This window comes from Nomascus leucogenys, chromosome 5 (assembly GCF_006542625.1).
Source record: "Nomascus leucogenys isolate Asia chromosome 5, Asia_NLE_v1, whole genome shotgun sequence".
NCBI classification, from domain to species: domain Eukaryota; kingdom Metazoa; phylum Chordata; class Mammalia; order Primates; family Hylobatidae; genus Nomascus; species Nomascus leucogenys.
The window spans coordinates 55,706,087-55,732,268 of NC_044385.1; the positions used below are offsets into that span (position 1 = coordinate 55,706,087).

The window sequence follows — 26,182 nt, forward strand, 5'->3', positions numbered from 1 at the left end:
TCTTTCCTTTGCTTGCTATGGCCTCCAAGTCCCAAATGACCTCATCAGTCCTATCCAGGCTGAGGAAGCAGCCTTTTAATCCCCACTCATTAGCCACTCATGAACATGACTTTATATTAAACAAGAAATGAGGGTTTTGGTTCCAATTATTTTCGGATCCATGCCACGTCTTTGGGGAATGAGCAAGTTGGCCAAACTTACATCTGAGCTGCTCCATCATGAGACTGATTTCCAAGGTGGGTACCAGGTTGCTCAGGGAGTCCGTGCCAGAACCAAAAATAGTGAGCCAAGGGTCCAGGCATGGAAAGCTCCACTCTGTGCTCAAAGACCACATCACCTTGAATTGGATTAGTATGGTTTAGATTGACGGCAGGCAGCAGTTGAAAGGTAGCAAGTTACCCCCGGAAGTCTGAATATGAGAAAGGGTTGATTTAATCCTTTGAAGTAAAATGATTTCTTTACATATTGTTGGAAGACCTTTAGGGATGAGACAGTCACACGTCCAAGTCAGTGGGATGCCAGGCTGCACGACAGCAGAGCTTGGATGGAAAGGGACAGCTATGGAAGATGGTGGTGTTGGAGGGGACGGTGGAAAGAGTTTGGGCAACGTGAGGTCTCTAATTAACAGTGGGTAAGAAGCCACAGGTCAGGTGGCCACGCCAGTGTCTCCCAGGCTGCCTGTGGCAAGGTAGGAAGGAGTCCAGACTTAGAGGGGGACCCATGGGGAAGCTTTAGCCAGAAATATCTCTAAGCAAGTAGGTTAAGGGTGCAAGTCAACTGTGGGGAAGAGCTCATTCAAGTGTACACATCACGTTGCCTTCTTTCCCCTACTGGCCAAATTCATTTCCCAGGAGGAGACTAGCCTCTCCTGCTCTGCCTCCAACTGTCCATCAGCCAACTCTTGATGACCCCGGAGGCCACAGGATCTGCATTAATCACAGTTACTGCCTCCCTCACTTTCCAGCCAACTTTTAATTAGCGCTACTCAGAAGGGAGTGCCGTGTATACCCTGGGTGCTCTCTCTCTTCTTCCCATCTGAGCTCACCCTTTTGAAGAGGATGGACAATTGAGCAGAAACTGCTCTCAGGCAGGGAGGACCAAGAGAAGCCAAGGGCCTTGACAGTCCATATACTGGGTTATCTGGAGTTGGCTGTGACAACAGGGAGGGCATTTGCACGCTTTCAGTGGCTTTGCCTGTTAGTTGTGGCTTAGGAGATAAGGAGCCCAGTAGGGGCCATTGGGAGAGGGGAGGGGAGTAGCTCAGCGGTGCCTCAACACTGCTCTGAAGATACATGTGTGCCCACTCATGCATGTATTCCAAATGCAATGTGCTATGCAACACCAACCCAAACCCACCACCTTTCACGTGATTTTCTGCTGAGCAGAATCTCTCAGCATATCTGCTGGACACATCTGGGTGTGTGTATATATATATATATATATGTACACACACATATATATATACACACACACATATACATATATATATATATATACACACACACATATATATATATAATTTTTTTTTCTGGGTATATTTTTGAACATCTAACCCTAGACATTATCTTCTTGAGTCAACCCTGGATTCAGTAAATATCCCTAAGATTTCTTTCAAATATCTTATGCCCCGCGTTTGCTACCCCTGGCCCTGGTTAGTGAGCTGGGTGGTTAGGTGAGTCCGGAGCTGGCTTCCTCACTCGGTACTCTCTGAGCTGGCCCTGGACCGTGTCGGAGTAGACGCGGTTCCACTGAAGGCTGATGGCTGTGCTGTTCATGACTCGGACTTTAACTTCAGTGGGCGCAGCCCTGGGATCTGCAATGTGTCGGGACAGAGACCTGGTTATGCAGGCAGGACTCTACAGTTGCTTCTGACTTGTTCTCTGCTGGCCTGTACCTGCACTCCACTCAACACTGGGCATTCCATGAGGGCAGGGGCCATGTCTCCTCCATCAGACAGTACTTGAAAAAGTGGTGGGGAAGGCTCAGGACAAAAGGGTGGCAGTCCAGGTGGAAGAGACTCCGCCTACATGTTTAGAGGGCAGTCATTTGCCCCCTCCTGTGCTGGGTAGTTTCCGTCTGCCCCTTCGTTTTGTCCTCCTCCCTTCCTCACCCTGCTCTGTTTCCTGGGGAGCTGCCCTCGCTGGACCTTATCAGTGGGGTTCCCTTGTTCTCAGGCTTCCAGATGGGTTTAACCAATAGCAGGTGCCAACAGGAGGCTCCAGGGCAGGAGGAGAGGAAGGGTGGGTATCAATTCCCCTGGGTTCCTCTTTGCTGGGCTACAGGTTGACAGCCTTGTACTCTTCTACCTAAGGCCATGGCTCCTGAGGGTGGTCCTTGCTGGCTGTGGACTCATCTATCCCCGTCCATGGAGGCTCACAGGGGTATAATGGCTTCCTGCTGCTGCCAGCCTTTAAGGTGGATCACATATCTTGCCGTTTTCCCTCCAACTCTGTCCACATGTTATAAATAGTTCCTTTTGAGAGTGCATCTGTTTCCTGGCAGGAAACATTACCCATAGGTTGAAGATGCCCTAATCTAGTTCAGGAAGTGATTCTGACCCTGCGACTACCTGGAAAGGGAAGGCCCCTCCCTCCCCCATAACTGACTCTTGTCCCTGTTTTCTCCACTCTGCTGCAAAAGCAGCTCTGCCTTGTCCCCTCTAATCCATCAGAGCGTGGGCCGCAGGGTAGAAGCATGCCACGGAAACTGTGGGCTGGTCCATAAAATCCATGACCAGATGCCACCCTTTCTGCACTTACCATCCAGTAGTCCCATTGGGCTCCTGTCTTAAGTGCCCGCCACCATGGAGGTGAGGAGTGGAATGGACAGAGGACCCGCTGACCCTCTCTGCTCATCTCCCTTGTGAGTCCAATACATAATCACCTCTGGGAAAGTGGGGCCCAGGGCCCAGCCCTCCCTTCCTCCATCTCTCTGTTAGGAACGCCACTGGCCCTACTCTTGACTGCTCCTTCTAAGTTCCCCCCACTCAAGACTGTCCCTCCTCCTTCCTTCTGCCCACTCCATCCACCTACATGATCTCTTCTTCGATCAGACCCAGACCCAACAGGGCGCAAAGGCCCTCAGCCAGGAGGGGACTCCCCGACACCCCTGCTTTGTTTAGCAGCCTACAGGATTGATGTGCTGCGGATAGAGAAGCCACCACCATCTGGGAAGCCAGGCATATATGTCCATGTATATGACCAGAATCTTGTTGTTTTACCAGGGGCTAGCCCCCAAAGACCTTCTCTTTCTGTGCTCAGTTCCCAGGGCTGGGAGCCGCAGCGGGAGCACCAGGAGGGGCTGGTCTGGGGTGCTCCTGTCTGGTGCTGAGGAGGCCTCTTGATCCCTCAAGGCTTCCCTGGGGGAACCTCTGGCCTGCTGCCCTGCTTCCTATGGAGGTGTCTAATTATAGCTCTTTAGGATGGGCAGTCCTGATGTTTTCTCTTGGTACTAGCATGGCTTAGCAGTAAGGCAGACTGCCAGGGGATTGGAAGACCTGGGCTCTGTTCTCAAGACTGACATTGATGACTATGGAACACTGCTGAGGGTTTTCCCTTTTTGGGTCTCAATTTTCACATCTGTGAAATGAGAGTTCTGGACTGCGTGATGACATTCAGTAATTCCAACTACGTTCGGATGATGATATTTCCACTCCTGACATTACTGAGTGCCTGTCTGCTCTAGGTCACTACAGGACATTTTTCCTTCCTGGGAGCTGGCTGTCCTCCCATACCCACCCCAAGGTTCCTGGCCTGTGAGTGTGGCCTCGTGCGACCTAGCCACAAGGGTCCTAGTCAGGGGACGGTGAGGAGACTACTCACAATCTTCTCCGGAGTAACCGATGACGGACTCTGGCTCAGGGCCCTTCCCGAAGTCATTTTCAGCCTGGACTCGGATCTCATAGGGCACGTAGACCGGGGTCTGCCCCACCACGTAGCGAGAGCCCCACACTGTGACATTGTTCCAGGCCTCTCGAGTCTCTCTCCGCCTCCACTTGACAATGTAGCGCAGGTTGGGGCCAAAGGCTGAGGTGGCATTCATGGGCTGGGCAGAGGGACAGACAGGCTGGGGAGGCTGCCAGAGACGGGCCCAGATCCACCCACAGCTTGCCCTCTCTTGCTGTGCCAGGCATCCCTTCCAGATGTGCCCAACATCGGCCTCCCCCTTGCAGGGTAGGGGAGACCACATCCCCCACCGCAGTGAGTCCCCCAAAAGCCCAAGGTCCTGTGAACCCAGCAGCATGCAGATTTTCTGTGACAAAGGCTTCGCCTGAGACCCAGTTACTCTGACTCTGAGAGCCATAAACATTTGCAGGTGGAAAGGTTTTATTTTCAACAAAACTCCTTGCTGTGATGGGGAAACAATAAAGCAAAATATAGACAATGAGGTAAACTTCTCTAAAGTCAGAAGAAATGAGTTGTGGTTAACCACAGCATGGCTCCTGCTAATGAACTCAAAATTCCAGAATGGACTTTAGTTCTACCGAATTTGTGTGTGTCTGTCCTGTCCTTCCCAAGAGGTCAGAGTTCTTTAAACATGGGTGTGATTCTGCTCTTTATTTTCTAAGGGCCTGGCCCAGGAATCAGTCCTCTGGGAGCCTGCTATACAGAGCCATAGACCAGGGTCCTGAATCTGGGCTCAGCCCAGCTGCTGTTGCCCTGTTTGGCCAACGCTGCTGTGGGAGCAGCCTTCAGAAAGACAGGGAAGGTCATGATCCCAAACACTGCATCTCCCAGTTTCCATTACTCATGGCAGAAAGCTCAGAAATGTTAATATTTCAGTGGCTGCGTTTGCATTCTCAGACTGGGAAGTGGTTTGGGAAAAAAGTCATTTTGAGACCACATACTCCAGTTTTGGTTTGCAAAGTGTAGTCGGTGAGCCAGCATGAAGATGGGATTTTATAAGACCAGAGAGAGTCTTTGGAATGACCGAGTCCATTCTCTGACCAAAAGAAAGCCTGTACTGGACACATCTCAGATGTTGGTCTCTCCCCAGCTCCTACAAATCTCCAGTGAAAGGGCCCTAGAACACACCAAAACTTGGTTTGGTGTTGTGCTTAGATCTTTTCTAAAGTCTAACCCCAGTCCCTCCTCCTTCAAGAGAAGTCTGCTTGATTTTGCTGCCTCCTCTATGCGTTTTGCTAGACTGGCAGTCAGTGGACCCTGGTCCCCTCTGCTCCCATCTCCTCTCTGAAATCTTACACTTAGACATTTGTCCTGTTTGGTTTCTGGATGCCCAACTCAGAGAGGAGCTTGGTTTCTCAAAGAAGAATGGCCACCAAGACCAGCCAGAGAGTCTGAACCACACCGTGGCCTCGTAGTGTTGGGGCATCAAGGGAGAGGGGCTCCCGGTGCACGCAGCAAGGTGAGCTGCTCCACTGGGGCTGGGAGGGCCTCTTACCGTCCACGTGATCTCCATGTTGTTCTTTCTGGTCCCCTCTCCCTTCACATCACCAGGATTGGACTCGGGGGCTGGAACCCAAACAGACACAGGTTCAAGTCCAATTTGTGCTTTTCCAGGGCAAGGTAAGGAACCTTCCTCTGTCCTACCTGATGAGTCTGTTCTATGCTCTGTCTTTCCTCAGCATCTATGTACACGCTGGGTCTGGTGTGTAAATGAACTTATTCTGTGCATGATGTGCCTTTTGAGCTGAGATTTAAACTCCCAGAGCAGGGCTAATTTCTTCTGAATTTTAATCCTTTACCAGACAGCATTTATCATAAGGCTTTCCACACTGTGGGTGGTCAGTAAGCCAACTCAATGTGGATTAGCTCCTTTGTGGATTATCCACTAAATGTGTTTCATACCAGACTGGCTTATCCCTGGCATTTAACATTTTTTTGGGCAGCATCTCTACCCTCTATGAGCTGGTGTGATTTCAGAAATCCAAATATTACCCAAGAGTGTTAGGAAAAGAAATCTGATGTAATACCAATTTATGTATTTCTCACACTGAATTATATATTTCTGCTGTACCTCTTTGCCATAGCTCTCCCCTTTAAAGCAGATAATCAAGAATTACTAACAATAAAAATGGAAGTTAGCACTTATCATGTGCTTACTACATGCCAGGCATCATAGTAAGTACCTGACACACATTCTCAAATGTTCACAACAGCTCTGTGATGTAGGTGTTATTATTACTCTCTGCTTCACAGATGAGGCCAGGCCTTGGAGAGTTAAGTAACCTAAGTTCACATGGCTGGGAATGGGGGGATCTCAGTGTGAGTTTGGGGTGCGGGGTTCCGGAGCCTTCTCTGGCAGCCCTCGGGTACTCACGTGCTCCACTGGTTCGGTAGCGCTCGGACGGGAGGCTGGGGTGGCTGCTCCCAACCTCGTTGATGGCAATGACACGGAACTGGTAGTTGACATACGGGGACAGCCGGAGGACGGCTGAGTTAACGCTGCCGGGGTACTTGGAATGGTCATGCCAGACCCCAGGTTGGAACTGGTCTTCTTCAAACTGGACGACATAGTCTGAGTGGGCAAGGAAAACAGAGCTGTTTCGGGAGCTCAGTTAGCAGTGGTCTTCTTTAAAAGCACTTCCTTCTTGGCTTCCATTGATCTTTATAATCTCTCTCACACAAAGGCACAGGGAGAATTCTTCCCAAGGCACAGGAAGAGACATCAAGCCCTCTGTACATTCTGAGGATAGCCCAGGACACACATCAAGCGAGGCAGAAGTGGGGCTGGAAACCAGGAAAGGCCTTGGGTTTAAGGGTGTTGCCATCCCTCTTTTCCAGCTTTGGGGAGCAGGGCCCTGAGCTACCTGTGATGGGGCTGTTGTTAGCATCCCCGGGGATCCAGGTCAGCCGCACGCTCCTCTCTGCCAGGTCGGTCAGCTCCAGGTCCCGGGGCCGGTCTGGCCGTCCTGGTGGCAGAAGACACCACGCAGGGCTTCTGAGTTAGAGCAGGTCCACCCTTGTGATGGCCCTAGCCCTGGACAGCTCCCTGATGGGCTTAGGTCTTTGCTACCAGCTGGATCCAACCCCACCCTGCCCTAAGGGGTGAGCACAGGGACCACTCCCTTCCCACAGGGGCCCAAGGGAAAACAAAGAGGAGATTCCTGAAATCCCAGCCCCTCCCCCCCATCCCCCGCCTCCCACCAAAGAATATCAATGGGTGTGAAACAAGGAAATAAAGGGGCTTATGCAGACAGAACTGGGACCAATGCCATCCCGTCTTGGTGGATCTTCTGAGAGTGCAAGCATTCAGGAATGCCACCCGTCATCAGACCCATGCTCACGACACTTAGGAAGGCTGATGAGGGAGTGTGGGATTCTGTCCCATTTTCTCACATTAATTGTCCTCTACCCTGTGTGCCAAGGCTCTGAGGAGATGGGAGCCCAGGAGAGGGCTTGGCCTGCTGAACAGGGCAGATGGGTTAGGGGAGTGGGGGCAACAAAGAGAGGGGACCAGACCACGGAGGAGATGGAGACTTGGTCTAGGCATTTCACTGATGGACAGCAGGACAGGAGCCTAGCAGGCTTGCGAACAGGGGTGAAGGCAGCACCTTTTTTAGGGCATGAATCTCACTGGGACTGCTTTAGTGGGTCTAAGTGCCATCCTGGCCTGGGATAAAGACATTTGGCTACTGAGTGGTAGGGGTAGGCAAGATTTTCTCTCCATCTTGACTCCCTGAACCAGGTATTTCCATCTTTCAGATGGTCACTAGAAGGACTTGGAAGGCGAGTCTCACAGGCCCACGTTCACGTGTGTGTGGCATGTGTGTGTAGATGGTAAATGGATAGAAAGCAGTAGATGCAGGGAGGCTGAACAATGAGTTTCCAGGTGATGTGAAGGGAGCAGGCTTTTGCATTCCCTGCAAACAGGACCTGAAAGACTGCTGGGAGGACAGGCCACCCTGAGGGAGCGGTGAGTGTGGCTGGAGGCAAGGATGGGGTAAAACAGCAGCCGAGAACTTCCAAGCTCACCCTGTAAGGAGCAGGAAGCCCAGCCTAGGGCCGTGCCCTGGGCTTGGGGAGGTGGACGTGGGCAACTGAAAGGAGGTCCCATGTAGCCAGCAGTGCTGCCCACAAACCTACACACTGTCACCCTTTCCCAAAGCGGCTTCCTTCTCCCAGACTCCACACCCTGGGTGCCGAGAGAGGGCACTGGCAGGGGACTGTGATTAGTGGGAATTACCTTTGGGCAGGGCAGCCAAACGGTTAGTTGGAGTGGCCTGATCAGCTGCAAAGGTAAGATGGGTTATCCAGGTTAGCAGGTTATCCAGCGTTAAAGGTGTTCTAGAAGGATGGGGGTCGGTAGCCGAGGCTTAAACAGCTGCCCCTGGGCTGAGGTGTTCTAGGCAGGGCTGTCCCCCGTCCTTCCATGGGGAATTCCCTACCCTTACAGAGGCCATCTGTGTTTCCTCCACAGCTGGGGGCGGCACCTCTGTTTCCTTCCCATCCCAATGTGACTATCGTGCCTGGGCCCACCCTCCCTGCAACTGTGCGTCTCCACTGCACCAACGTTAGTGGCAGTAGGGCACCCACGGGGAGGCAGAGGTGACAGAGGACCTGCTTCCCTGGAAGGGAGAGGCCTCCTTCCTCTTGGTTTGGGTTAGCTTAGTATTTACAGTCCAGCCTGGGTGCAGGACAGGAAGACACGGCATCATCTTGCTTAGTGCATAGCGCGTGATGAAATGCCACCAAAACCCAGGAATGGGGCAGGAGGGAAAGGAAGGCTGGCGGAGGTCATTGGAAGCACAAACACAAACTCAGTCTTGCTTTAAGGATGGATTGTTTTAACTGACTTAGTGGTAGAGTTAGCTGTAAGAAAGGTAAAATGATCATGACGAGAAACCCCTCTCCACTTTCTCTATATCACTCAGGCCCCTTTCAGTTGAGACGTGGGAAAGTTAATGACTCCACTCAGGAGGTAACCTGTCCAGCACAGCTTATTCTGAAACTGGCAGCTCCCTAACCTTGACATCACAAGGCAAGAAGACATTACCACGCCTGACCTGGCCATTGACTGCAGGCGCTGCCCTTGGAACTGTCCCGGGCCACTGCTTCTCTGGCTGCTGGGGAGGGGGTGGGGCTAGTCACTGCCAGGGTGAGCAGCGGCAGTTACCTAGCACGGTGAGGTAGGCCTTGGCCAGGTCTTGGTCTAGCTCGGTGCTGGCGACACACGTGTAACTGCCCTGGTCCCGCTCTGCCACACCAAAGATGGTCAGGGAGTCGTCTTCTTTCTTCATCCTGCAAAAGTAGCAAGGAGGGGTTGGGAGGAGGGGGTAGGGGAGTGCTCAGTGCTGCTCGTGTTTTCTCCCTGGAAGGGGCTCTCGAGTCAGGAGGGCAAGGGAAGCTCCTTCTGGGGGATATGAGGCTCCCTCTCAATGCTTTGACAGAGGCGAGGTCTTCACGGTCACCTGGAGCATTCATCATACTTGATGGAGGGGAACAGAGAGTGGGTGGAGCTCAAGTGGCCGTGAAGCACATTTGCCACCTTCGAATTCCATACGTGTGCCTGCCTCTGTGCCTTTACTGTGCTGTGCACCCCTCCCAGGTTAGGGCACCAGGAGGTCCATGACCCCAAAGGCAGGTTGGTATCCCTTCTCCTTTCACACTTGTAGCTTTCTCTGTCTTCAGCCCAGACTTCTCTCCTCTGCACCCAGGCTCAGGCCAGCTTGACACCAAGCTCCTGGGAACTGTCTCCTATAGAGAGGGGAGGCCACAGAGCAGGATGGGGCTGTAGAGCTGTCAGCACTGAGTGCCAGAAGGTTTGCAGAGGGGAACACCCTCTGCAAAAAGTCAAATGATGGCTAGAAACCGCTGGTACCATGTCCAACTGCAGGGCCCTGCACAACTTTGCTCCCCCGAGATGGAAGAAGGTAAAGCAAAGTGAGCCCTGGGGAGGCAGGCTCGGAACAGCAGTTCTCAACCCTGATGTACATTGGAACCCCCAAGGGGACTTTAAACACTGCCAGTGTCCTAAGTCCTACACCAGTGAAATTAGGATCTGAGGAGCGGGGCAGGCATGGGTGTAGTAAAAGCATGCCAGGTTCAGTCAGGGCTGAGAGCTGGCTCAGATCAACCCTGCCCTCTGCTGAAGATTAGAGGTACTGCAAATAGGGCTGAAAGGCTGGAGCCTGGGATGCAGCGGAGGAGGAAAAGAGAAGACAGGGGCAAAAATGAAAGGGAAAAGAGGCGAAGTGAGGGGAGACAGGGAGAGGAGAAGTGAAGAGATTGAGAAGAGGGAGAGAGAGGAGGTGTAGGAGAGACAAGCAGGGAGCTGGTGGGAGAGAGGGAGGTTGCGCAGGGTCGGTGGGGGGGTCTCCCCTGAAGCAGGTGAGTTGCCGAGGCCATCACCCCATCTGCAGAAGCTCCTTGGTGACATGCATGGCACGAGTTCCCTGTCCCTGTGTTCTTCCATGTATCACCAACAGCAAGGGAAAAGAAAATGCGCCTCAAACTAGCACTAGGAAGGGGAAAGGGGGAAGAGAAACCTGTTTCCAATATAGAGCGGCTCGTCATCCTTCAGCCAGGAGACAGTGAGCTTCAGGGAGGGGTCGTGCTTCACCCGACACTCCAGCTGCACCGTGGTGCCCCTTTTGGCCACCTGGTCCTCAGGCATCCGGTAGATCCTGGTGGGGTCTGTGGAGAAGCCCAGAGCACTCACCACTGGCCTGTTCTCTGCCCAGCATCCCCATGAGGCCACAAAATAGCATATGTCTGCCCTCGAGGCCTTAGGCCAACTACGGAGCGGGGCACAAACAGTATGCCTTAGTATGAATGGAGCAGAGTTCTGGGTAGGTAATCCCAAAAGCAGGTAATGCCCCAAATCCTCGCCATCTGGCTCAGGAATATATGATGTAATTTCTGGGGTGGTAGTGGGGAGTTGGTGTGAGCAAAAGGTTTCCCTTCCTAATTCTCTTTGGACCACACTGATCCTAAAAGGACTCCACAGGTGCACACTGGGGAGCCCACTCCAGGTTAAAGACAGGTATGGTGCATTTTATTTTTTTTTTTTTTTGAGACGGAGTCTCGCTCTGTTGCCCAGGCTGGAGTGCAGTGGCACAATCTCGGCTCACTGCAAGCTCCGCCTCCTGGGTTCACGCCATTCTCCTGCCTCAGCCTCTCCGAGTAGCTGGGACTACAGGCGCCCACCACCATGCCCGACCAATTTTTTGTATTTTCAGTAGAGACAGGGTTTCACCGTGGTCTCGATCTCCTGACCTCGTGATCCGCCTGCCTCAGCCTCCCAACGTGCTGGGATTACAAGCGTGAGCCACCGCGCCCGGCCAGGTGTGGTGCATTTTCAATGTGAATATTGCATGTGGATAACTGTGAGTATGGCCTCCTTGTCCCTCTCCAAACTCCCACTGGCGAACCCTCTCTCCTTTACCTTTGACCTCCAGGCGGACTTGGTTTTCAGCTTTGCCCAGGATGTTGGTGGCAACACAGGTGTAGATGCCTTGGTCCTCTTTGCGGATCATCTTAATTTCCAGACTGCCATTCTCATAAACATGGTAGTTGCCACCATCCAGGTTGCTTCCTTGCCCATTCTTAAACCTCACAACAGAGCAGCAGAACACACAGCATCCTGAGACAGGACCAGCCCAAGGGCAGGGGCAGTAGCCAATCAAGAGAGACCATGGGGGCTGTGGAAGGAGCCCCATGCTAGGAGGCTGGAGCCCTGAGCCTCGGGGGGTCTGCCTCTAACCACCACGTGACCCTGGTAAGCCTCCATCCCTCTCAAGGTCTTAGCTTCCCCTTCTTCACAATGAGGGGGTTGATCCAGATGATCTGGTAACTTCCTCCCAACTTTGACCCTTTAAGATTCCCAGGTCTTGCTGAACACCTACTATGTGCCAGATGGGAAGGAGAAGATGAGACAGGTGACCCCTGCTGTGGAAGGCCTGATCTCCTGGAACTTACCATCGCAGTGTGGGGATGGGAGACCCAAAGAAAGGGCAGTCCAGCCGTGTCCGGTTGTAAAGAATCACTCGAATGAGCTGGTTCCGGGGTGACAGCATCCGCGGAGGCACATCTGAAATTCCCAGAGAACCGATCTCGAGTGTCGAGTCTAACTCTTCCATCTCTTCCCCCTCGGTCTCACCTCTGCATGCCTTCTGCTTACAGCAGCTTCCCAAGCACTGAGACACCTTCCCCTATCAACCTTCCCTCCTTCAGGAAGCCCCTAAGGATTAGGTGGGGAAGGAGAAGCTTACTCCTTCCTCTGCCCTCAACCTACCCTACATCCAAATCCAGCTTTTGCAAAGACCTCCCCAAATTATCCAGCAGGTTCCATAGCTGCTCCCACCACAGCCCTAAGGCATTTCCTAGCCACCCCTCCCACCACCCTCTCCCTGCCCAGGGGGTGCAGCAAATATACTCAGAACCATTTCCCACCATGAGATCCAGCTGCGAACCCAGGGGAAGTCAACATGGATACACCAAGGAGATGGGACAGTCCCACTCTATCTCATCAGGGGAGGGAGAAGACTAAGATTGACTGCTCTGATGGAATTAACTATCTGCTCATCCAGCTTTGTGAATTTTAAGTCCTCCATCCCTCTTACAAATTTTTTTCCGTCTCCATGTTTCCCCTATCCACCATCCTCTTACCTCACCCAGCTTGGCCAATCCCCGGAGAAGAAAGTGTGCCCCATGACATAAACAAGCCCCAGGGCGACTGCGCAGTAGTGGAGAGGAGTGGGAGACAGGCTGCGAAGGGCACACTCACCCAGCACACTGACGAAGGCGTTGGCCAGCAGGTAGCCATGCTCATTGGAGGTGTTGCACTGGTACACGGCCCTGCTGCTGATCTGGGTGTCCCGGAAGATGATGGTGTCTCCGGCCACCTCACGGTTTGGGTTAGGTGGTGCCGCTACAGACAAGAAAGAGATGCTCCTCATGAGAGATGGGGAGGGCAGGGTGAAGGGCACTTGGGGCTCTGGCCAGGGCTCCCAGGAACAAGGGGGTGCCGTGGGGAGCACCAGGTGGGGGGCCAGATGACAGGGCTTCTGGCCTCACCACTGCTGGGCTGTGACCTTGAGCCCTTCTCTGAACCTGTGGGGTTTATTTCTAATCTAGCCTAGAGTATGGAATATGAATTCCTGTTCGACCTACATACCCACTGGGCAGGTGTGGTTGAGAGCATTAGCTTTGGAAACAGAAAGGAGTTTTGGTTCTAACCACATCGCTTCCTACCAGCATCATTCAATCTCTGTGAGCTTCAGTTTCCTTGTCTGCAGAATGGGAATAACAGATTACCTCATGGGGTTTTTGTGAAGATAACCTGAGATTTTACGCATGTACAAAGTGATGAACAGAAGGTCTAACACATACTGTTATTATCATTTTAATCGAATGTGCACATATTTAAGTGTGTTTTGAAAAGGACAAAACAGTATACAATAGACAGAACCTACCACCTTCCCATCCTCTGAAGACAGCATGCTCCGAACATTCACAAAGTTAAACCCATAAGCCAATGCCTCTTGAAAATGGAATGAGTCCTTGTATTTGACAAAGCTCACAGCTCTTCCCCAAAAATGTGTCCTAAACTGAGAGAGGATATTCTTGCCCACAGTTCTAGTACTGCTGGCTTGGGATGAAGAGAGCAGAGGCTGGAGAGGGCTGGGGGTCCACTTCACTCTGGGATCTGGGGTAAATCAACAAACCTTTCTGGGCCTCATTTCCTTCATCTGTAAGATGGGGAACAATCACTTCCACCTTTCCCCTACTCTAAGGAAGGCGAAGATAAGAGAACAATAATGAGCTGTAAAAACAAACATTTTCTAGAAATGTAAAGAATTGCCACTTTTCTCATCTTTAACCACTAGAAAGTGACTTTCCTTCCTAAGATTTCTGGACTAGGAAGCTGATGACTTAGCTTACAGAGTCCATGAACGCATTCAAGATCATTCAGACCTACAGGGGAAGTCAGCGGAGGATGCAGGAGTCGCCCTGCAGGCGCCATTCCACAGATAGCCAGCCTGAGCCCGGAATCGGGGAATCAGCAGATGGGAAAGGAAGACAAGGTTAGCACCCTTATCATCCACGCCCAGGTCCCCACTCAGCGAAAAGGGACCAAGGAAGGCAATGCCAGAAACTTGTACACCTCCTTGCCTGGCAAATTCTCGTGCAACCAATTTTTCCCCAGTCACTCCCCTTACATGTTCCCTGGGGAGAGTGACAGGTGACCTTTCCAGGGCTGAGGCTCAGCTGCAAGTCCCGGGCTGCCTTTATTGAATGGTGCTGTAAAGTTTAGAGCAATTGCCTAGCTTACCCCCAAAGTCCTATTAAGACAGAGAGAACTGCAGAGGGCAGGCAGTGTCCTTATCTCTGCTTGTAGCTGGGGAGTAACATTTACTGGGGATAACTAGGTTCAGTACTAGCTGGTGCAGTTGTATTGCAGACTCACGGCAACCCACAGCTTCACCACTTCCTAGCCATGCGATTTTGAGCAACTAATTGCACTGAGAAGAACCTTATTTCCTTACCTTAAATGTTTGAGAGTAACGCAACAACGGGGTGCAGCATCTAGCACAGAATGTGGCATACAATAAATGTCTAAAAAGGTAAATTCTTACCCTCTCCTCTACCTGTGTCCCCCCTCTCCACCTGCTTCTACCAGCTGCTGCTCTTGAGTTAGATTCTGAGTTCTCACCATCTACTTTTCCCCCATTTGGTTGATACCATTGTTTACATTTCCTCTGACCACTTAGAGAAAGTAAGGACAGGACATTCTGAAAAGTAAATGCAACCACAGAGTCTATGATGTGAAAACTTAACCAAGGCCACTGATTATAAGGGGCCTTGGAGTCATCTACTCCAACCACCTGGGCAGGACTAAATGTCCCCAAAGTCTCAGCATACTCAATAAACTGCACCTGTGCGTCTGCTCTTCTGGGGACAGTTCTTCCTCATATCTAACCATAATATTTCACATTATTGTACAACCCTGCTTCTTCTTTTGCCCTCAGCAGAGAGCGGAACTTGAGTAACCAACAATGAGTTACTGAGCTCTTCTCTACCTTCCCAGCCCCAGCCATCACTCAGAGCCCAATCACCCAGAGATGCAGCCACAGTCCCTAGGCCATCAACTGGGCTCTGAAGTTGTTCAGAGGGAGAAAGCAGAGATTTAAAAAACCCCAAGGGAGCAGAAATCCCTTCAGCATGGGAATATGACCACAGAGTTCCAGGCCCCCTGTTCTCTCACACAAAGAGAGGGTAGGTTTCCTGCCTCTTGAGATGTCCGAAGAGATGGACGGCTGAGAAACAGCCATCAGTGGGCTTCTCTTTTCCTGAACTTCTAGTGTGACCAGCACTGGCTACAGTGACGGGGATCTGAAGCCTTTGACAGGAGAGAGACGAGAGTCAGATGGGACAACAGCTCGCTACTTACATTGCAAAGGTTCCCCATTCACCATCCACTGGACAGTGGGTTTGGGGTTTCCATTGGCTCGACACACCAGTCTCCCATCCTCGCCAGGAGCCAGGATAAGGTTCTTGGGTTCGTCCAGCCAGTAGGGAGCAGCTGGAAGACAAGACAGACATAGGCAGGGGAGTTAGATGGCATGGGACAGCCAGAAGGAGCCAAGCAGTCTCCCTCTAGTATGGCAGGAGCCCCTTAGTCCCAGCACCAGGTGCTCACCACCTGCCCCAGGGCTCATCCTCACAGGGATAACTTGGTCCAGCCTGTTTCTGGCTGGCTTGGCTGCGCAGATGCTGATCTGTCTATTTTGAGTTCACAGAACAATAGTTCTAGGCTGGGGCTGCTCACTAGAATCCCCTGAAGAGCTTTTTTTAAAAAAGGGATGCTAGGGCCTGTCTCAGACCTACTAAATCAGAATCCTTACAGGAGGCCTGGGTGGCAAATGCTTCTAGAGGTCACCAGTGTTTGAGGTGTGCATCCAATGGCTCCACTGCCAGGGAAGGTGGTAAAGTGGGCACTGAGTTGGTCCCTCTGGATCTCTGTTTTTGCAAGATCAGACCATTTAGGAAAAGCCTAGTGAACATTTCTTTAGGCATTGAACTTTGGTTAGAGTAGTTCTTTTTTTTTTTGAGACAGAGTCTCGCTCTGTCGCCAGGCTGGGGTGCAGTGGCGCGATCTCGGCTCACTGCAACTTCCGCCTCCCAGATTCAAGCAATTCTCCTGCCTCAGCCTCTTGAGTAGCTGAGATTACAGGCATGCCTCACCATGCCCAGCTAATTTTTGTATTTTTAGTACAGATGGGGTTTCATCATTTTGGCCAGGATGGTCTCGATCTTCTGACCTCATGATCCGCCCACCTTGGCCTCCCAAAGTGCTGGGATTACAGGCATGAGCCACCATGCCCAGCTAGAGCAGTTCTCAGCTGGCCACCTTGTTCAGTTGTTTGGACAATTTTGTGAATATGTGGAAATGTGGATTTTTCTGAGAAGTGAGCCTTTCAGATCAGATTATCAACAATTTTGATACTCACCCCGTACCCCTCAAAGTCTAAGAACTCCCTAGTTTGTGTATGGTGCTGAAGCCAAGGTCACAAGATCAAATGACTGCATGCTAAGAAAGTTTCTGTACTCTGATCTCGAATATCATCATCTCAACCATCCATACAGCCCCAGGCCAGTGACCAGTGCAGCCTGCCACACACAGCTGGGACCCATGACGACGTGTGCTCTGGTGCCTGCAATCACTCAGGTGGGCCCTCTTTGCTTTGGGGGGAAGGAAGTGATTTAAAAAAACAATTTTGGCCATGACCACTCCCCAGTTTTAAAAAGCAGCACAGCGTCATGCATAGGTACACAGACAGCACAGGCTCACGCGACACATCACGAACGGGAATGCAAAACAAAAGGAAAAAAAAAGGCTCTGGGAATGATCCAAATGGGCTGTGGGAGGAAATTCACCTGCTGAGGGAACGTTGGCACCAAGGAGAGTTGGGTGATGGTCAGGGTGGATCTCCTTCCCTTAACACCCCCTGCCCCATGCATGGGCATGCACACACCCTCTCACGTCCAGCAAGTGACACCATCCGTGGCAGATCGCCATTGCCATTGAGCAGTGGGCTGGAAGTCTCCCCGACTCACTCTGCCCCCAACCACCCTCAGAGGGAAGAGTGGGCATGGTGTTCAGGGTTGGCAACATAATCATAATGAGAAATACACACAACGTACCCTTTACTCTCACCGAGATCGTGTGCCGGATGCTGCCCATCTTGTTGGAGGCCAGGCAGAAATACTCCCCGGAGTCTTCCTCAGAGACATTGGTGATACGCAGGGCCTTATTAAAGTTCTCAAACTTGGCCTTATCAGATGGGAGGTCCCCACCTTTCTTGTACCATGCGATGTCTGGTGTTGGGCTAGGAGAGGCGCCAAGCAGGAAACAAAGAAGTTATCACTAAATGTGGCCTTTCTCCTCTTCTATACAGCTGGGGACACCCAGGTGGCCTAAAAGTATACTTGGGCCCAGGAGGATGCATGTCCTCTAAAAGGTGATCTTTCCTGCACAGAGGAGGATGCTCAGCCACAGAGAGCCTGAAGGCTTAGCTAAGGTCCCACGAGATTCTAACGCATATACAGGATGCCTAATCACCTTCTTTCTTCATTATCCAAAACAGAGATGGCCAGAATAGGATGGAGATGACTATGGTTTGCAACACCCTGTTCACTAGGGGCTGTTAGCTTCTCTTTTTGCTATGCTACTGGTATGCACTAAATGTGGCATTAACAAGAGTATGAACAAGCTCCCATCCCCATCCTCCTGAGGGTGGCTAGAAGAGGGGCTGCAAACTGCACATACACCCCAGAGGCGATGCATTCCAGCAGGAGGTCCATGCCACGAAGCACCATCTGGCTGCTCGCGGTGCCCTGGGGATACATGAAGCTTGGTGTTCTTTCTGCAACTCCTCGGGCTGAAACAGGAGAGAACAAACTCCCATGAGCCTCCTTCCAGAAGGCAGACCCCACTAGGCCAACGCTGTCAGGCTAGAGAGAAATGGCATCACCGCCCCTGCCGGATCCTCCCAGCTGAAACCACCCCAAGGACTTGGGCGTCATTAAGTGAGGTGTGTTAGGAAGCTCGGGGCTCCTCAGCCCCACCAGCATGAGAGAGACAAGCTCTAGGTTCTGAAGGGATCTGCCTGGAGGAGCCCAGCTTCCCTTGGGATCAGGGAATATCCCCTTCCCTGGAATGGGGAAGGGCTGTCTGAGCAGTACGAGATCTACTCCCAAGCAGCTTGTGTTGGGATCCCAGAGGCCACTGTGTGGCCCCCAGGGCAGGCCATCTCAGCAGCGGTCCTTCTCCCCAGGCAGGGATCTGGAAGCAGAGAAGGCATGTACTGGGTCCACAGGACCTGCTCTTTGGGACCCTGAAAACAAGGTGCTGGGATGGAGTCACAAAGCCCGCACAAACAATCAGAAATGCAGGGAGAGTTATTAATGGCTTAGCAAACACAGAGAGAGAGTTAATGAGCAGAGATGACAGGAAATCACTCTGGGGCCAAGACCATTCTGCCTCCTCACTAATGACTTGGGAAGACAGCTGGGGAGGAGAGTAGTAATTACATGTGAGCTGCTCAGGGAGGGGGTGGGAGAAAAGTGGCCGCCAAGTTGGAGGAGGTGATCTATAATGCAACTAGGCCAGAACAGTCATGGGTCTGAAATCAATGAGATTCATGCAGGTCTTGAAGGCCAGGTGGCTCACAGAGATTGGCATTTTCAGGATGGCTGTTTCCCTGTAGAAGGGACATGACAGTGAATTCCACCTTCCCCGAGCCTCACCTCTTCCCCCAGAGCTCTTTGTATAGCTCTAGGGGAATGGGTAAGATGGAAGGGAAAAGAAAAAGAATTTTCCATCTGGAAACCCCAAGGCAAAAGGGAAACTGGAGGAAGTACCCCCCGGCCAAGGTGTACGATCGTACACAAGAATGGCTAAAAACAAAAATAGAAGCTGAGCCCACCCATGGGTTTAATGGGGTCTTAGACTCAGCTGGACAAGGGAGAGGTGGAGGGCAGGCAGAGTTGCCAGGAGCTGGGAGGCCTCAGAGACACCTGGGGTGAGGATGAAGACACTTATCCTGGGTTTAATCGGTGCTGGTAGAGTGAGGAGAGAGTGCGGAGGGACTTTATCCAGATGTAACTGGTGCTTCCTAAAGGAGCTTGCTGGGTTTGCTGGGGCCTGGCTGCACCCGTGGGGCTCCTGTTCTGGGGCACTCAACTCTCTCCCTCAGCACTGGTGGAGTGCAATTCATAGAGTTTGCTTCTATTTTATCTTTTTGTCAAAAGAAGAAAGGATGAAACATATGCAGAGGGTAACGAGGCTGATGGTACAATACACGGCATACAGCAAATGTTCAGTGAAGGTTTATGAGGTGAATGGATTGAAGGGGAAGAAGAGAACAAAAAATAAGGCAGCAATTTAACCCATATTATTTCTCTTTCTGTAGATGCCTCATCTGTCCCACCAGCACACACATTACAACAGTGACTACTGAAGGGGTTAATCCATTATGTGGTTAATTGGTTATCATCTATACCTATAACTTTTGTAGCATCCAATTCTCAGCACCAAGGAAGCCTGATACCAACAGCTTCCTCCCACCCACCGTCACGGGATCACCAAAACAACCAAGACACAGGGGCACTATGAGGAAAGGAAATTCTAGGGCAGAAGGCTCTGTTGTCAGGTTGGTGAATCTGTCCAGAGCTGGGAACCCTGGGATTATGTGGAAGAGGTCCCAGCTAAGTTGTCATACTCCTTCCACACTGGGACGAAATCTGCAGAAACCAATCTGTGACCCTATGGACATTTAATTTACACCATAATATGCGACACCACGAGCACACACAACCCAGCAAAGCAATAATGATGGGAAGGAGGAAAATTTAGCACAGAGTCCTGCTGTGGGTGCCTTGACACGTTGTAGCTGTGACTATAAAAAGGTTATAGCAATATTGCATTTGTAGGATGTGGGCTAGCAACAATAGAATTATCCTAAAGAAGGAGAAGCTACTGGAAACAAGCCAAAGTTCAAAAAAAGGGAAGAGCATCCTAAAAGTTGGAGGTCATAATCAGGGCCACCATTCAGTGAAAGTTTGCTACGGACCATGCACTGTGCTGACAGCTCCATCCACACCACCATTTATGCTTAATCCTCGCAGCAAACCTGGAGGGTTGTATCCCCATTTTCAGCAGAGGCAACTGAAGCTCAGTGAAGTCAACAGACTTGCCCAAGATTACAAGCTAGTTATGTTTTGGATTCTATATTATTTAGCACCAAAAACTTGTGCTTTCCACCCACTCTACATTGCCTCTCTGTCGAAAGATGGGCATCCCACTTGTTCCTACTTCTGACAGTCAACTTCAGGAATATCTTTCTTATTCAAACCAAAGAAAACGCAAGGCCAAAAGAGGTAAAGGAGAAAGATATTTTTGTCTTAGTGAGCTGCTCTGGTGAAACTCTTCCACTATGTTTTACTATTCTCACTGTCTCAGCTAAGATCCCATCTCTCCTCAGTGGATATTAAAAAAAAACTCAGGCCCAAGGTGGAAAAAAAGAAGCTGAGGAGGGAATTCAGCAGCTCTAAAGGCACCTCAGTTGGATTCTTAAAGGCATGGAAAATTTGAAGAAGATTTGGGGGGACACAGGATCATTAAGGAATGAGATGGCTGGCCCTAAAGGAAAGGTTATGAAGAAATGCAGTCAATTGCAGCAGGAGGAACTCATATGAAAATTTAGGAAGGATAATAGAGCTGGTGGCTTTGAGAGCCACTGTTCTCAAAGAGGGTGCCTAATTTCCTTCCCTGGAGAAGTAGAGACAGGAAGACTCTAAGACAACAGTGATTACTAGATGAAACTCTAAATGGTGGCAGATGACTGTCTCATCTTATCATGAGACACCCTCTTTCATCATGGAGGCAGGGATCCCTGGAGAGTATTGGTTATTCGCCCTGATCTTCAGAGTGGGGTCTGACCTAATGCCTGATCAAACTCAGAGTCCATATGCTAAAGCTCATATCTGTGTGGATTCAGGAAGAGCTTCCCTCGCCGGCTCATCTGACTTCTTGCCCAGGGACAGTCAGTCCTCTCCTGCTCTCGTAAGCTGTGGCTCAGAGTGGGCTCATGGGTTTCTGGGGAAATATGGTCAGCTAGCACACAACAGGAGATGGCAATGCCTCAACCATGTTGGCCTTAAAGGTCCAATGACAAATGCCTCTTGATCATCTCTGTTGAGGAAACACCAAGACTGCTGACAACCTTAGTTGCCCCCCTCTGTCAAGTGCTATGTGTTAGCAGGACAAGAAAGTTCAATGAATCAGACGTATCTGAGGACCTCTGCCAAAAACAGCTTTTAGGGGCATCTGTATCCTACATCCAGACCACTTTGCTGCTTTTGATTCTCAGAATTGAGAACCAGAGACTCATGGGGCCAGATTCTTGGCATCTCATTCACCTCTCTTGCTCTAGGAATGGCTGACCAGACAACCCCAGAAGATAGGAAAAACTCTTTGTCTAGTAATATTTGATACCTTTCAGTGCCAGGAAATTTCTCCTGTAAGTTTAACCCAAATCTCATATGCAGTAGTTGGAGCTTTTCTTCTTATGCAGTTCTCAGCACAGCTGAGGATTTGAACAGCTTTTGTTTCTCTGGTCTGCCCTACAATTTCTCCCTGTATGGTACTTTCTTCCTATAATTGCACCTGCTTTTCGCCCCTTGGCTTCTCTTTAAGTTCTCTCTGTCCTTCTTAATTTCAGAAGCATAGAAGAACTATCCAGGATACAGTCAACACTAAACCATTCCCTTTAAAACCAATAATGGGTAACATTTGTTAAGTATCGAGAATGTGCCCAACACATACTAGGAACCATAAGCACATTCTCCTGTTTAATCTTCACAACAATCCTATGAGACAGGTAATACATCCATTTGGCAGATGAGAACATTAAAGTTCTGAGACACTAAATGACTTACTCAGCATCAATGGTATGTCCCGGACCCTGGATTTAATTAAACGCAGTCTACCTCAGAGCACACACTCTTAACCACTTGGTCTCCTCACCTGGGTGAATCCTAAGTGGCAAGTTACAATCTCAGACCAGATTCTCCTGCCACTCAGCAGGTCAGGGGGCACCTGGCAATGTTCAGAGGATACCAATCCACTGTAGAAATCACTAAAACAAGACAGAAGTATGGGGTGGCCCTCCTGCTACAAAAGAGACATGCCATATTTCAGAGCCAAACAGAGAGAAGCACTGGGCACTTTTCATCAAGTCTGTCTGTCCAAATGCCTGCACTGCAGAAAGAAGTCTTCCTCCTTCCTTCCGTTTCCCTTTGATTTCTTGCTAGAAGCATCAGCCTAGTTGTCTTTTGTTCAAAATGTGTCTCCCTTTGACTGTATATCCTTTCCAGCAGCTTCATACTTGGGTCAGCTCCGTCCTACCCTGGATTGAGGACAAGCGGTCAATCTTCAGGTAAACTCTTGTAAGCTTTGCTTGTTTCATAGTCCTGGATGGATCTCATAACTCCTATCCATTCTCTTGCAATAATAGTTTGATCAATGGTCACAAACTGGTTTAAGTGACCAGAATCACTCAAACTTATTCCATTGATAAAACAACTCTATGTGTATGTTCCCCTGCATGGCTTATCTTACATAAAGTGAGGAACTTAGATCAGATGGTCTCTAAGGGACCTTCTGGCTCTGATACACTCTGGCTTACAGAATACTTCCTATAACAGATTACCTGGAATCCAATTTAGAACAAGGCCCATTCCATACCAGGGCTCTGGGGCTCTTAACACAATAGTGGTTGGCCCTATTATCTTGAAAACAAACAATGCTTAGAATCCAACAAAGGTCCCCTGATTCCTTGGGTAGTAAATCTCTTTGGCAGGATCTCAGTGTGGTTCTAGCTGCTTGGTGCCAAGTTAGAGCCTTTGCCTCTCTCCCTGGCTCGCGCTCCCTCATCCCATCCCCTAGTCCAGTCACTCATCATCCTTTATATTAGCACATCACAGTGCAGACACTTCCTATCTGTTTCAACCCACAGTGAGGTCCCTTGAGGACCTGCAGCCTCAGCTTCTGAGGCATAACTAATGATGGGCCAGCTGCCTCACCAGAGCCAGCAAATGATGGTGCCTCTGGCTGCTCAGGGAAAATAAGACATTCTTGAGCCGTGGTGAGGGGTAACTCAGGTGTGGAAATAGCCAATTACCCTATTAATCAGACTAAGCAACCAGCTGTGTGATGAGTTAAAACCATGCCTCACTGTAATTGCTCCATGTCTCGCAAGTGTGGACTGGTGGGCATTTGATTTGCATACACTACCAGAGGAGGAGAGAGGCCTAGGTGAGAGGGTACAGTGGATGGTTTCACCTCATTTATACTCATCTTGAAAGAGAACTCAGAGCTGGGCTCTTACTCCTATTGCCCAGATGGATTTTAAAGAGACATGGGACCTCACTGTGAAATGGCACTCCCGGTAACTAAGGTGAGATTACAAAGCAGGCAATTCCTATCTAGAGTTAACTGAACATACTAACAAGCTTTCTGTGTTCTTTCAACTACCAATAGGAAACAGACTTCCTGTTTTCTCTTCACTATGGAACTCACCTATTTTAAGATAGTCTCCCTTCATCCATTCCTGATTCCTAAGCTTCTACTTTTTCAGTAAAAGTTCCTGCTTTTCAAGAAGTTCTTTTGAAGTCCTACCCTGGTTTGAACCACTTGTTGAGAATTCAGCAACTTGAGGCATGCCTGTTAGAGGAGACCACACCACCAGGTGAGTCACCTCAAACCCCCACACTGCCTCCTGGCAGGCAGCCTCTGGAGGTGTCACCTTGACACCCTGGCTGGGCCAGCTGCCACCCAGCAGGAGTTAATGACGTGGTATCAGTCAAGTTAGGCAAACTGGGGTTAGCACAGGCAAGGTTACTCCCAAGGTTACCGCTGCGACTCACCACTGTACATGTCAGGGTGGTTTCTTAAGGACGAGTCATTATAAGGGTGGTCTGTAATAAACAAAAGAGGGTGAGCAAACAGGAAGCTACGGAGAAGTCACAGAGGCATAAACGGGGAGAGAAAAAACAAATGCAAAGCCACAAAAACAACCGAGGAGGGCAGCAGTGGTCTTTTGCAGAGGAAAGACACGGCATATTTGGAAAGGCAATACGCTCAGTGAAGAACAAGCAACATAAAACAGCCCACAAAAGGAGAAAAAAAGGTTAAATCCTGCAAAAGAAGGCAATAATAATGTTTTTTTTAAATTAAAGAAATTAGATTTGAACTTTAATTATTTGGTCCTGCTATATTTTCAAACAAATGAGAGAAAGATTAGTGGTGTCCTGTAGCCATCTTTTGAACAACTCCTTCTTATCAAAATCCTCAGTTCCCAGGACTCTGGGTCAGGCCAGCTCTTGGAGCAGCTAAAGAGAAAGGAGTGTTAGTGAGCTCCGGGGAAGAGCAAAGTGCTGCCTGGGCAGAAGCTAAGCTGCAGGGGGTTGGCGGTAAATGGGAGGAGGTCATTGACCAAAAGAGTGGGGCTGAGGGGCCCTGGCCGCACCCAGCAACATGTGTCACTGGAGTCTGACCAGGTGGGCACCACTATGATCTTGGAGATGTCTCTGTTGGCAGAAAGCTCTCCTTGTGAGGATGCCGGGAGAGGTTCAGTGAGGTGGGGAGAACAGCCCTGAGGTTCAGGCTTTAGAATTTAGAAATGGAGCTTGGGACAGGAGAAAGTGCAAGCTGTGAGTTCTACACTTCAGACTAGGAAAGTCCTGCTGAACGTTCTGGAGGTTCGAAGCCCTCTAGACTATGCAGGATTGAAGACATTCCTTATGGAGCAAGATCAGTGCCTTCAGTCCAATGTTAGGTAATTCAAACTCGTGGGCATTTACTCCTTAATGAGAAAGACATTTCAGAAGAGGACACATCATCACGCCAGCGTCCTGAAGGAGCTTTTCCCTCTCTACCTCCGGTCCCTTCCAGCAACTGGGTTCAAATTGTGACAGTACTAAAAGGGGGTGGGGTACAGCTGACTGGAAGCCAAGCAGATGGCCCTGAGGAGCCCAGAACATGGTCCAACTGCCTGAAGGACGACAGGGGCTCTGCCAAAACATTTGCATATTTGACGACAGATCCAATCCTATTACAACTAGTTGCAAGAGGTATGAGTCCTTTTCTGGGACTGGCATTGCATCGCATTCCCAAATCTGCTTACCACCTGGTAGGAAGATTTTCATTATTCAAAACTGTCTCTTAAGATGGGGTTTGTTGTAAAGACCCAGGCTGTTTGGGAAGTCTGCTTGGGTCCATCTGGAGCTAAAGGCAGGAACTAATCCACAATGTAATGAAGAGATGGGGTGGCCCAAGGGCAGGTGGGGGCTGCAGCTGGGCTTGGGAGGCAACTCTGTTCCTCTCCTCGGGGTGGATGGTGGCACATACAGATGACAGGGCCCTTCCTTCATGCTCCCATGTCACCAGGTGAAATGCAACCTATCTCTCTCCAGAGAAGTCACCCACACCCAGAACTGACCTCATGGTTTGTGAATTCTGGAGCACATGTGAGAAATTCAGGGAAACTTCTTTGACTGCTCCAAGAATGTCATTTAGACATTGGGGGAAGAAGGGGTGTGCTCTGGTGTCTGCCTCAGGGAGGACCCTCCTCGCTTACCACAGTTGCCTCTTATTGCATCAGGAGGCACCCAGCACCTGTTACAGCATGGGCAAAGTGGGATGGGCCCAGCTCTGTAGCCCAACTCCACTGCTTATCTTTGACTGCATTCCAGGTTTTGAAAATGATTTCAGATTACCCAGTATTTTGCATTATATACCATTCTCAACTTCCTTCAATGCAGGTAATAAAAATGGGACATGATGAGATTTATTTCTTCCCAAATGGGCAAACTGTGACAGGAGTGCCTGGTGAGAATAGGGCCTTTGAAGCTGCCCCTGCCTGCTTTGCCTCCCACCCCAGACCTGGTTCTGAAGGTACAAGAGAAAGCCTGTGTCCTCTCCAGACAGGAAAGTAGAGAGAGCACCACTGTGCTATTTTAAGCAACTGTGTCCAATTCTGGGCTGGCTCGGATGCCCAGAACTTGCTCCCAGCCAGAGCTGCCCCTGGAGAACTCCAGGAAGCTGATGGGGCTCTGTTCCAATCACCTAGGGGGTTTCTCTGCCATTCGGAGGAAAGAGTTTTCAGTGGAATAGAGGACCCAGAAATGAAGCACTAACAAACATCCCTTACTTC

General features: G+C 50.3%; 1 protein-coding gene across 17 annotated transcripts in view; it reads right to left on the bottom strand.

Annotated features, from left to right (window-relative positions):
- Nucleotides 1-26,182, bottom strand: part of NFASC (neurofascin) — a 196,361-nt gene that overhangs the window by 37,392 nt on the left and 132,787 nt on the right. For 7 of the 17 annotated variants that reach the window (XM_030813148.1, XM_030813135.1, XM_030813146.1 and 4 more), the window contains 15 exons: nt 23,895-23,945; nt 17,734-17,845; nt 17,109-17,293; nt 15,355-15,486; nt 12,688-12,831; nt 11,880-11,991; nt 11,347-11,513; nt 10,448-10,595; nt 9,076-9,200; nt 8,146-8,190; nt 6,770-6,871; nt 6,280-6,477; nt 5,401-5,471; nt 3,822-4,044; nt 1,698-1,813 (listed from right to left, as the gene is read on the bottom strand). In XM_030813148.1, the coding sequence (XP_030669008.1) occupies nt 1,698-1,813; nt 3,822-4,044; nt 5,401-5,471; nt 6,280-6,477; nt 6,770-6,871; nt 8,146-8,190; nt 9,076-9,200; nt 10,448-10,595; nt 11,347-11,513; nt 11,880-11,991; nt 12,688-12,831; nt 15,355-15,486; nt 17,109-17,293; nt 17,734-17,845; nt 23,895-23,945 (1,931 nt within the window). The remainder of the gene's footprint in view (nt 1-1,697; nt 1,814-3,821; nt 4,045-5,400; nt 5,472-6,279; nt 6,478-6,769; nt 6,872-8,145; nt 8,191-9,075; nt 9,201-10,447; nt 10,596-11,346; nt 11,514-11,879; nt 11,992-12,687; nt 12,832-15,354; nt 15,487-17,108; nt 17,294-17,733; nt 17,846-23,894; nt 23,946-26,182) is intronic. The other 10 variants (XM_030813149.1, XM_030813138.1, XM_030813136.1 and 7 more) reach the window with 6 other exon arrangements.